The sequence below is a fragment of the Natator depressus genome, chromosome 1, assembly GCF_965152275.1.
Source record: "Natator depressus isolate rNatDep1 chromosome 1, rNatDep2.hap1, whole genome shotgun sequence".
In the NCBI taxonomy this organism is placed as follows: domain Eukaryota; kingdom Metazoa; phylum Chordata; order Testudines; family Cheloniidae; genus Natator; species Natator depressus.
In genome coordinates this window covers 320376581-320389449 of record NC_134234.1, presented here as the reverse complement: position 1 = coordinate 320389449, position 12869 = coordinate 320376581, and the positions used below count along the sequence as shown (strand labels likewise).

General features: G+C 40.7%; 1 protein-coding gene and 1 long non-coding RNA gene across 3 annotated transcripts in view; one reads left to right on the top strand and one right to left on the bottom strand.

Annotated features, from left to right (window-relative positions):
• COG5 (component of oligomeric golgi complex 5) overlaps positions 1-12869 on the bottom strand; it is a 304028-nt gene that overhangs the window by 91334 nt on the left and 199825 nt on the right. The window contains exons 8-10 of the mRNA XM_074942459.1: positions 1773-1938; positions 728-840; positions 553-630 (exon numbers count right to left, since the gene is read on the bottom strand). Coding sequence (XP_074798560.1) covers positions 553-630; positions 728-840; positions 1773-1938 — 357 coding nt within the window. The remainder of the gene's footprint in view (positions 1-552; positions 631-727; positions 841-1772; positions 1939-12869) is intronic.
• The window catches only part of LOC141987301 (uncharacterized), a 59269-nt gene continuing 55161 nt past the window's right edge, over positions 8762-12869 (top strand). For both annotated transcript variants that reach the window (XR_012639490.1, XR_012639491.1), the window contains exon 1: positions 8762-9073. This is a non-coding gene — a long non-coding RNA (uncharacterized LOC141987301). The remainder of the gene's footprint in view (positions 9074-12869) is intronic.

The window sequence follows — 12869 nt, the reverse complement described above, 5'->3', positions numbered from 1 at the left end:
CCCTGAAGGAGACCATTAATCAAATTATTCCAAATAAGAATAGAAAACAATACAAATGAATGGACAAGAATAGGTATTCATATCTGGGCCTTCGAAGGGAAAAAAAAACAGCCATGATTATTTTTTCGGAGAAGAAATTGCCAAAAAGTAGAGAAACAGATGGCTGAGAACACTAGATACCACATGAAGACATATTTTCCTACAAAAACTAATGCACAACATTAATTACCCAAACGACACCGTATATTATGGGATGACAATAACGATTACTAATAAAAACTGACAATGGTGTCTTATTGGTTCTTTTAAAGAAAACAAACGCAATTATTACAAGAAGATGTGTATGCCCTACAAATATACCCCACAGATCATAAACAGTCCACAAATACACTTTGCTATGCTACTCTGACTTTCAGCACTGTCTCATTACTGAAATTACGAAATTATTACAGAACTCTAAAACTGTAACTGAAAGGCTCCTCTCATCACATTTTCCTTAACAGAACCACTCGCTATCTTTGTAAGAGCTTATTCAGCTAAATAAAACTTTACCTTAACTATTTCCTCAATGAAACAGACATGTGAAACAGGGTCTCTCTTCTTTGTCAGTACTTTTTGCAAGTGCTGCACCTGTAAGAGAATTTGTTTCAAGGATAATTTAGGCTTTCTAATGTGGTATATGCAAAAATTGCACTAATGTAGAAGAGGAAATATAGGGACTGAATACCTGTGCACAGGCTGCACAGATCTGATCCATGAGTTTCTCCATGTTTGTCCAGAGGGCTGCTCGGAAGGCTGCAGTGTTTCCTGGTGTTGGCATAACAGCTCGGCCAGGGCCGCCTAAACATATTTTGAAGGCAACATATCAACCCATTTCAGGATTTAAAAATCAAGACCAACATTGTCAGGTGTGAGTGTGTAAATGAGGTTAAAACACAAAAATCCATCAACAGGTACTTAAAGAAGTGGCCTGATTTTCAGAAGTGTTGAGCCACAGACAGCTTGAAACACCAGCTGTGAGAGGTGTGAACAGCCCCAATCATCTCAATCAAGTATTAACTCTGAAGTCTAGTGAGGATACTTTAAATGTCAGCATTATTAACTACTTCACTGCTTCTCATCTCAGCAGAAACACAAAGCCAATGTACTTCTCCACTGTTGTAAGATGTGCTGGCAGGGTGACGAGGGACAACTGGCTGCTGTCAAGGATATAGGCACTCACCTGAACACTTTGGCCTAAGTGTATTAGAATTACAAAAATAAAACACTCTTTTTAACTGAAGGAAATACCCTTAAGCAGCCTTCATCTTCCTTGAGAAGCCATATGCCATTATTATGGTTCCAACGCACATGTCTAATCCCAAACTGTGTTGTAGAGGCTTCAAATTAAAATCTGATATCTACATCAGTTTTGCATTTGTGTTCTTCAATTCTCCATGGTACCACAGCTTAAAAATAAGGGGAACTAAGTTTAATGATGCAGTGATCCCCCAAGTTGGAAACACTACTTTGAGATATTCCCATTTGACAAAAGTGTTCGAATACATTGGTCAGATTTCTTCCACTGCTTACAGGTAATATACCAGTCTCTCTGCGGTCCTCTCACAAACGCTCGTAAGGCAGAATCAGATTCCCAAAAAACCTTAACGGTTTTCGTGATGAATTCCTACGAACGCTTAGCAATTTTCTCCCACATGACTGAGCACAATGCAATTCTGCCAAATGACCAGAGACGGTTACGCTGTAAATTAAACAACATGCCCATACTGTACCTCTTGTAATTGTCTGGGACGGCTGTGTCAAAACTTTGATATCCAAAGCACTGTTGATATTCTCGTCTAGAGATGCACAGTATCCATCCACTACATTAGAAATGGTATCCTTCAAAGTCCCAAGGTTGTGGAAAACCTGAAGTGCTGTTCCCACTTGAGTAGGATTCTGGGGAGATAAGGGGAAAGTGTTAATCTCTAACTGTATAATGGTTTTGTTTACCCATGATGAGATGTCATTTCAATATTTAAGTTAACGTGCTACAGTTTGCTGGCTCATTTCATTTATCATCCGATGATTGGTCTCCTTACAGGGGAACAGGAAAGAGGAGGAAAAGGGGGAAGGGTTGATTTACTTTGATGTTACTATCTCACTACTCAACAATGAGTTATACATAGGGCAGCTTCAGAGGGAGAAGAGGAGAAAAGAAAGGAGATGAAAACAGTGATGATTATGGCAGGCTACCAGTTACAGATCCAATAGTTCTTGCATAGCAAAATTATTGTGCAATATTGAGTATCGCTATGTCTCGGCTATCTCCAGTTATGAGAGTTTGTAATACTGTACTTTTCTTATACAGTACCTGCTACACTTCTGTCTTTTAACTGTCAAACTTTGATTAAACATTATCAGGGATTGAAAAATCTACTCCTTCACTCACCCAGGGCAAGTAGGGAGCTTTCGTAGGTGAATGCCATCAATGTATGCAAAAATCTAAGTTTCTTTTTTAAAAATGAACTATCTAGCTCTTATGATTTTGACAATAAGTTTACATATATGAGCAGAGTGTGAACTAATACCATGCTATCTTCCTGTGTCTGCAGACAGACCGCTCCAGTGCCTCTGTTGATGTTCAGAGCTTTCCCTGAATACAACAGCATGAAAACAAACAATAGTCTTTTCAGTATCACTGCTGTGCTTCAGAACTCTTTGGTTAGGAATAAAACGGATAAAAACCCCATTGAGCTGCAGCAAAGGCAGGTACTGGAGCTATTCAGCTCAGGTCGGAGAACAAAAAAGTGGAGTCTTTGGGAAGGGTAAGAGTACTGGAGGCACCCCGCCCACACCCACACAGAATGCTGCTTCTTCCTTCCTCGATTCATAGGAGATTGGTGGGTGGGGATGCATATTTCAGATACCCACTAATGGGAGGCGGATCCAAAAATAGTTCCCTTCCATTCTATTTATTGCCAGTGCCCAGGACTGGACTGAGGACATCCGAGGATCTAGGCACATCCCCACATGGCCCCATGCGACTTGGCCCTACCCCTGTCCCTTCTTGGAATGGCAGTGGTAAGGCCACATAAGAGAAGTCATCTAGGAGACCACCACCACTCCTCTTTGGGCAGGCTGGATCTCCCCTTCCCAAGATCACTGTCATCTTCTGTCCCAGAGGAGGAGGGAGACTCAGCCAGCACCCAACTGAACAAAGGATGATGGGGTGGTAGCAGTGAGGAACTCCCTGCACAGTCACATCCAGAGGAATGAATTTCAAAATTCAGACTCCAATTAAATGAATGATGCAGTTCATCCCTCTCAGAGCTATTATTTCAGGTGCCTGCTGACTCAGGCAGACATCAGTAAAGAAAATAACCTTGAAAATGTGGCTGACTGTTTCTTCACAACCAGGAGGGCTGGAACCACAATTTTGAAAAACAAAAGCTGAGATTTTAATGTTGTCAAATTACTCATGGAGTTGAGGCCCCAGGCAATGGAGGAGAGGAGAGAAGCACTGACCATGAACAGGGGATCCCCATATCTTTATGGGTCTGTAGCTAGTAGGATTACTCCTGCGACAATTAGACGTGTGGTAAAATTTCCAAGCATTATGTGTAGGTGGGTTTGAGGGGGTGGGTGAGTGAGCAGGAGAAAATGAAAGATTGGTTGAAAAATAAGAAAAATGAAGCATGGCAAATACATATAGACGGATATTGGAGACGGGGAGAACAAAGAGAGAAAATATAACGGAGGAGGGTATCGAATACAATAAATGGAAAGGGAAAGAGTGAGAATGAGAATGAAATAGACACTGAAGGTTACTAAGGAAAAGTCACTGATCTGTAATAGGACTAAATGGACTAAAGCTAGAAAGGAAAAGGGAATGATAGTAAGTAAGACTGAATAGTATTTGGTGAATAGGTTATTTAATGAATTTTACTAGTGATTGTTGAATAATTTATTCAACAATTTTTGTGGCATTAAACTTGTTCTATAGCTAGTTTAAATACTATTCATTTAATATATTATTCAAGGAATAAGATAATTATCTCTATTTGGGAAGGCTCTGGCAGGAAACTGCAAAGATTTGTAATACTTTTTAGCTGCTGGGTATGGTATATATTAGTTATTGGGAGGCAGGGGACAGAACTACTGAGGTACTCTGTTTTTTTAAATACATCAAAGGCCACGTAGAGCAAAGAGCTTCTTTATATGGAATGAATGTATAAATGAGTGTTTAACCAGCCATTTGCACTATGTTACATTTAAAAACAGTATAAAATAGAAACTTGATTGACAATGTTACAGTTAAGTAAAGAGTCCAACAAACAGTACACAGCTGTTTTATTCCTTTAAGATGCAGGAGGTGTGGCCTTGGGGAGTCGTGGCCACGGGGAGCCGTGGCCACATAGGTATTTCATGCAGGTATTTTACCTTGGGTAGCAGGAATCAGGTAAAATATTCAAGCCCTGAAAATAATATACTAAAATCTTTTTTTTTTCACATTCATTTGCTTCACACAGCACTGTTTTCTCTCCTCATAAAGTACTCCACATTTTATTTTCCTCACTAGGGTTCAGAACACACAGCTGGTGCATCATTAATCCTAAGAGAATTTTACTTTTTATGCATAGCTAGTTTCTAGGTTTAAGCATGAGAAGTACAAAAACTAGAGTCTCTCTTGGGAACAATCGTATTGTGGGGAGAGAGAGAGAAATGTTGGAGGGCAAGGAAAATAAACAACAATTGTGCTAGCAGACTGGCATATACATCTCAGAATTAGAGTGTTTAGCATAGATACATTATTCAATGGAAGCTGGAAAACAGTCTTGCAGACTTCTCACTGCCAACAAGTTTTGCTTTGGGGAAAAACAGGAGGCCAAAATTCTTCCATCTGAGAAACCATTCGGCATAGCTTCCAAATGTTTGTGGATCTCTTTGAGCAAAAAGAGCAGCCCTACTTTTGCCAATGTCTTTACCAGCACAAAGGTATATTCCCGAAGTACAAACTTAGCTGATCTACACTAAACAGATGGGTTTCAGAGTAGCAGCCGTGTTAGTCTGTATTCGCAAAAAGAAAAGGAGTACTTGTGGCACCTTAGAGACTAACAAATTTATCTGAGCATAAGCTTTCGTGAGCTACAGCTCACTTCATCGGTACTCCTTTTCGTTTTACTAAACAGATGGTCATGCACAACCACATAGCTGGAGTTACAGGGTGGTTATATTCTTTCAAAGTGCCTTGTTCTGACCTCCAAACACAGAATGGACTCTTTGTATTATCTGAATGTACGTGAATGGTCAGATAGATTAATAGCAGACAAATAGAATTATGTTTCTGCTGAGACATTAGTGTCTTAACAGATAACAATAGACTATTCTGCAAGAGATTATCCTAAAAATATTTACAAAAATGTTATAACTTTAAAATAAATCATGGCTGCTGTAACCAAGAAGTTAGGTAACAAATGCAAGTAGTAGAGGCTACAGCATTTCGTAGTACATCAGTAGCAAGGTAAAGCCTAATGTGCATGCCACAGCAGTAAAGCAGGTGTTTACAAGTCTCATTTCATTGACCTACATAAACACAAAGCTCTAACCCCTCCAACATTTACAGAGCTGCAAAACTCCCACTTGAAATGGTCTTAAATGATGTTAGACGGCAGAAATTAAAGTCCCGAGTTGATCTAAGAACACCCCTTTCTATCCAAACTACTCCCCCCTTTTTGGTGCTTCAGCATATCAAATATGGTAGACATGCTGATCTAAAGTTAAGCTGAGTTATGAATACAGAAGAATCCCAGAAGTCATCAGTTAAACCTGTGAGCCAACTCCACAACTTAAAGAATGGTTCTATAGTGACAGACACAGATTTTAAAAAGTGACTGGGGATTTTGGGTGCCCAACCTGAGAAACCTTGAAGTAGCCTGATTTTCAGAGGATGGGTACTCAGAAGTTTCTGAAAACAAGGCCCCTGCAAGGTGTTTCAAGTTGGGCACCCAAAAATTGAGGCATCCAAAATCATTGGGTGGCTATGTATAAATAGCACCTACCTATCAAGCAAATCTGCTCCCTGTGTGTACCAGTCACAGTTGTTCACTAAAATTAATTTTTACTGTTTTTCACTCCTGTTGGTACAGCAGAGCCAACACAGTTAAGAGAGAAGTAGATGACACAGAATCGCCAGGAGAAAATAAACATGAAACCCCATGATGATGTGTTTATGGTCATTTTTCAGAGTAGAACCACATTTTGTCACTCCTTTCCCTGTAGAGATACGCCTGTGCAGGTCTCATGGTGAAATTTTGTTTGTAGTGTCAATTGCAAGATCCCTAAACAAAATGCTAGAGTTTACAATAGAAATTTCCGTACCTGTTACCTCTCTCACACCTTAGTGTGGAATACAGTTTATTTTCTTTTGTTTACTGCCAACACAGCAGCTGACTAAATTATGACTGACAAACTGTAATGTTTATTAAAAACTCACCTAAACAGTCATCTCTCTGGCTTACTAACTGAAGTATGATGGATTTTGCCATAGTTAAGAAACATAGTTTAAGTTTACACAGTCACCTTTGACCAGGGGTTCATGAACTTTTTCACACAGTGTGGACTACATCTTAACAGAGATTGTGTCATGGGCCTCCACCTCTCCTCTAAGTCAAGATGGTATTGGCCACCTTTACTATACATTCATGATCAAATAACGTACATCTGCCAACTACAGCAATTGCTTACATGAGAAAGCAATAGTGAATTCTTAACTGTCTTTTAAACCACATTCAGCAAACGGAAAGAGCAGGGCCAGCAACCTGTGACCAGGCAGCTCTCTGAGGAAGTGCTCCGTGGATCACACTCTGGGAGCTTCTCACCCAAAGGAAGGAAGTCTTAGTTCGACTAATGTACACACATCAGAAGGTTTTCTGCTTTACTTAGGAAAGTTGCACAAGTGACTTTGATTGAAGTCTTTATTATTCTGAAGAAGACAGATGACCCTGTTCAGAAATGACTGTGGCAGGAATGCAGAGAAAGAGGGCTTTCATTGTAATCGGTTGTAAAACAGCTGACATATTGTATATAAAATTTTATGCTTTCAATCTCTTACCAGCTAAGTGGCAAAATATTCACCCCATCTCCAAAAGGACAAAAGATAATACAATACACATAAACAGAACTGGAAAACCTAAATGGCTTATTAATTAAGTTCAACTAAAACAAGATCCATAAATAATAACAAATCATTATTCCACAATGCATCTATAACTAAATACTCGCCAATGTTGTCAACAAGAATAGCTACACATAAGCAATTCACACAAAGCACAATTCCACAGCATTTAAGACAATCGATATTAGAAACTAGTAACTGAGCCCTGGAATAGAAGACAAACAACTGGGAGAGCTAAATTAATTTAGAAAGCTAAGATGTTTTAATGTGATTGAAATTAATTACATTGTAGATACAACCTTTCAGAATACTGTAAATGCTTTTGAAGGACAGTTTCCAGAATGACACCTTACAGTACTTTGAACATATACTTTAATATCAGATAACGCCATTTGATCTAAAACTTGCAATGATGAGAAGTATTTCAATTGTTTTTTGCATCTGGTTCACAAAGGCAATTTTGCTTCCAGGAAATACTATATGTAATTTCCATCACAACGTGGCTTTACACAGTCATCTTAACAATTAATACGAGCCTACTTTACACTTTTTATTACGATTCTAAATATGAGAACCGCTTAGAAAGGTATTTTTAATATATTTTTACTAACAATGGGGCAGCCCAGCCTTCGTTCTGCAGCTGAAAATCTCCACTCAGCCTTCTAGTTACAATATTTAGCAATTCTCAACCTCCTCCTCATCTTCTGCCACCATCCAGGGCACTACCTCCTCAGACAACACTGCCGCCTCAGAATAATTCTATTATGACAAGAGTATTTCTGTGTCCTTTCCATCGAAGTCCAAGAATACTGCTCCTATAAATACATGATCTCTACCAGTCTAGTGACTGGGGGTCCAGAGGCAGTTCCAAAAGCTATTCCAGTTAGCAATATCATGTTATTTTGGTTTCAAAACTAGTATATAACTATAATAGCATCCAAACGCATGCCTAATGTTACTGTCCTTAGTGAGGATTAACAGCAGACATAATTTTAATGTTAAGTTTCAAGGGGACAGGGTGTAACTAACTAAATTTTCTTTAAAGGAGACCCTGCTTTTTTTGTTAAAGCCTCACAGCTATAACAAAAGACAAAGAATACTAACAAAAAGTCTGTGGGGGAGGGGGGGATTCTAAAAATGCTTGTAGTACTCGTCAGAGGTGAAAAGCAAAATCCACTCTATGCCCAGTAGGGACAATGCCTTGTGGATCTAAATTACCTATTCAGTAATTCAGATATTATGGAGATAAGTGCTACAGAGAACTGTAAGAGAGACAAAAAGGTAGTGGAGCCTTCACTACCCACCGTTTACTCCTCATTTTCATAGCCCTCACTATGGCAAGTGCTTTTTGCAGTTAAAGATGACTGCAGTAGTCTCCTTTTGGAGCCCGCCAATCCACTTCCTTTAATCAGCCTGCAGGGGAGCATGCATACTTCAGTTAGCCAACCAGAAACTGGATTTCCTAGCCCTTGTCAGTGTGAAGAGCAAGAGATCAAAAACTGAGAGAGAAATATAGTTATAAAGTAACTCAAATACCTTCCAGAGTGGTGAAACATTCAAAATCGACCTTTTGGTCTGTAGATTAAAAGTAGCATTGTTAACTATTAAGATACACAGCAGGGGAGCATTATCCTGACAGAAAGCAAAGAGTCTTCTCTTTAATGTGTGTCATATTCAGACATCAAATACTTCTTTTGAATGACTGGCAAGATTAGTGGTTTTCTATGAACTTTCATTTCCTTCAGCAGTTTTTATCTATATTTTTTCTATTCATGATGGGATAGCTGTAACGACATAGCCATTAAAAATAATGTGACAACATTAAAGAAAAAAGTCAGCACAAAAAACAAACAAAACAAACAAACAAAAACCACAAAGGCAAGGAGCGCCTGCTGGAGCTGGAATACAGGAGTTCAGGTAAGTGGGTTTGTAACTTTCATCTTGTATATGGCATGGTTCTTAAAGTTACTTTTTATTTATTTTAAACTAATTTAGAAAATCATGCTATATAGCGAGGGAAGATACAATTTTCCTCTGCTCTTTCAAACCAGCTCTATGGGTTTCTTAAACAGCTGATGCATTCCGGGCCACCACAGCAAAGCTAGGACTAGGAATTTGTAACTTTATGGAATATTTAAATAGTGGTAGCAAGGCATGTGACCAGAGGATTAAGGTTTTCTGGAGCATTGGGCCAGAGCAAGTGGAGGGCCCCTCCCCTCCCCTCCCCTTCCGCCTGCAGCCCCACCCCCATTCCACCCCTTCTGCCGCAGCCCCACTCCTTTCTGCCCCTTCCCCGGGACCCACCCCCATTCCACCCAGGGTGGCCCCCATTCCACCCCCCCCATTGCAGCCCCACAACCCCTTTTTCTCCTTCCCCCCGACCCCCCCTCCCTTGCAGTCTCAAGACCAGAGAAGCTCTGTCCCCATGCCACTGCCTCAGGGCCACAGCGGGGAGAGCTCCTCCAGTCCCAGAGACGCTACGGGGGTCCGGGTGCTGGGGCTTCCCCTGCCACCTCCTGCGCTTCTGGGGAGAAACAGAATCAGGGTGCTGGGGCTTCTCCTGACCTGCCCACCCAGAGTTTCTGCCGGAGAGCGGTTTGAGCACAGGGGCTTGCCTTGCCACACCGCAGCTTCTGCTAGGGACAGGTAGGGGGCACTGGAGGGGGCTTGCCCTGCTATGCCGCGGCTTCTGCCAGGGACAGGGTTGGGGGCCACTGGCGAGGGCTTTCCCCATCCTGAGATTTCTGCCGGGGATGGGGTCTGGGGCCACTGGGGATGGAGGGCATCCCCTGTCCTGCAGCTGCTGCCGGGGACAAGGTTCATCTGCCAACCCTGATATTCTATGATTCTATGATGATTCTCTCAACAAATTTTTTGGTGGCCTCAGAGTGCGGCCACCAACTCTTTCTGGTGGCTGCTCTGTCAATTTTTCCTAAAATACTTAATTAACTTTAGGAAAAACAATAAATATGCACATCTACATGTCCAAATCATTTTAATTTATTTATGTATGGATTTTTTTGCAGACTCAATAATAAAAATAATGTACAGTTGTCTCTATCCTTTAATGGACCTAAGCATAATAGAAACAGATAAGGTACTTTGCATGTTCTTGGTTGTTTTGTTGTTGTTGTTTTTTTTAAGATTTGCTGGCTAGTAAGTCTGTTTCTGTTAAAGTGATATTTGAATGTTTATCACTTTTCACAGCAGCAGACTGCTAGCTAGCTGGGAGACAGTGAAAAGTGATATTAACATACAAATATCACTTTTTACAACAGACTTACTCAGCCCTGGCAAACTGGAGGACAAATTAAGCCCTGGATAGGTCGGTGGGTAGGAAGGCAGCAGGGGTTGGGGCAGTGTGGTGGTGAGCTGATGGACTGGAGCCCTGCAGCCATGCGATGGTGGCCAGGACCGATGGTGGGGTGAGCCCGCGTTGGCACCTGTTGCCTCATGGCTGGGACTGGAGGCCGAAGCCCCGTGACCAGGGAACGGAGCCCACAGTTGCACAGCTGGATCTGCTCCCTCCCACCCCAGGGCTAAAGCCTACTCCTCCAGCATTTGTGGCTCCAGAGGGGGGCAGGTCCCAATCCTTGCTGCTGACCCTAGGGGAGGGTCCACTGCTTCCCACCCCGCCCCCTGCCACTGGCCAGGAAGCTGTGGCTGCATGAAAAGCCCCTGGTAGCCGCTTGCGGTTGAGAAACGCTGCTGTAGTCCATCTCTTTGTGCGTGAATGCATGCATGTTGTTACTACCTCTTTCATCCTGCTGAGACTGTCCCTCCCACAGATTTTTAATACTGGTAACAGAAAGAAACCCCACTTTCCAATTAATAGCTCCACTTTTATCACTTTTATCTTTATTTGCAAGTCACCTTTAAATATCATTTACTTAAATCTCTGTCCAAGCAGAGTTGGGCAAAATTTTTAAGATGAAACTTTTTTTTGCTGAAAAATGCAGATTCAGGTTGATGAAAACATTTTGTGAATTTTTATTGAATTTGTTGAATTGTTTAGGTTGAAAAAACCACGAAACTTCTGAAAAAATGAAAACATTTCATTTTGATGTTTTTGAAATTAAATGTTTAGATTTTTTTTATTCAAAATTACTTCACTTAGAAATTCACTTCAGTTTTATACTTTTTTTAAAAAGCTCAAACTTAATGAAACATTTAGTTTTGGGTTGAACAGAACATTCTGAAAAAATTTCATTTCAGGTTGACCTGACAGATGTTTGCTCTTAAAAATCTCCAATGATGGAGATTCCATAACCTCCATAGGCAATTTATTCCAGAGTTTAACTTCCCTGACAGTAAGTTTTTCCCAATGTCCAACCTAAACCGCCCTTGCTGCAATTTAAGCTCATTGCTTCTTATCCAGTCCTCAGAGATGAAGGAGAATAATTTTTCTCCCTCCTCCTTGGAGCAACCTTTTATGTACTTGAAAACTATCATCATATCGCCTCTTAGTCTTCTCTTCTCCAGACTAAACAAACCCAATTTTTTCAATCTTCCCTCATAGGTCACGTTTTCTAGACCTTTAATCATTTTCTTGCTCTTCTTTGGACTTTCTCCAATTTGTCCATGCCTTTCCAGAAATGTGGCGCCCAGAACTGGACACAATACTCCAGTTGAGGCCATATCACCGTGGAGTAGAGTAGAAGAATTACTTCTTGTGTCTTGCTTACAACACTCCTGCTATTACATCCCTGAATTATGTTTGTTTTTGCAACAGTGTTACACTCTTGACTCATATTCAGCTTGTGATGCACTATTACCCCCAGACCCTTTTACGTAGTACTCCTTCCTAGGCAGTCATTTCCCATTTTGCATGTGTGCAACTGATTGTTCCTTTCTAAGTGGAGTACTTTGCATTTGTCCTTATTGAATTTCATCCTATTTACGTCACACCATTTCTTCAGTTTGTTCAGATCATTTTGAATTTTAATCCTACCCTCCAAAGCACTTTCAACCCCTCCAAGCTTGTTATCGTCCGCAAACTTTAGAAGTGTACTCCCTATGCCATTATCAAAATCACTGATGAAGATATTGAACAGAACCAGACCCAGAACTGATCCCTCAGGGACCCCACTCGATATGCCCTTCCAGCTTGACTGTGAATCACTGACAACTACTCTCTGGGAATGGTTTTCCTACCAGTTATGCCCACATCTTATAGTAGCTCCATCTAGGTTGTATTTGCCTAGTTTTTTTATGAGGAGGTTATGCGAGACAGTATCAAAAGCCTTACTAATGTCAAGATATACCACATCTATTGCTTCCCCCCTATCCACAAGGCTTGTTCCTCTGTCAAAGAAAGCTATGAGTTTGGTTTGACAGGATTGGTTCTTGACAAATTCATGCTGATTGTTATTTACCACCTTATTATCTTCTAGGTGTTTGCAAATTGCTTAATTATTTGCTCCATTATCTTTCCAGGTACTGAAGTTAAAATGACTGGTCTGTAATTCCCCAGGTTGTTCTTATCCCCCTATTTTTAGATTGGCACTATATTTGCCCTTTTTCAGTCCTCCAGAATCTCTCCCATCTTCCATGACTTTTCAATCAGCTCTTTGAGAATTCTAGGATGTATTTCATCAGGCCCTGGTGACTTGAAGATATCTAACTTGTCTAAATAATTTTTAATTTGTTCTTTCCCTATTTTGGCTTCTGATTCTACCTCATTTTTACTGGCATTCGCTATGTTAGATGTCCA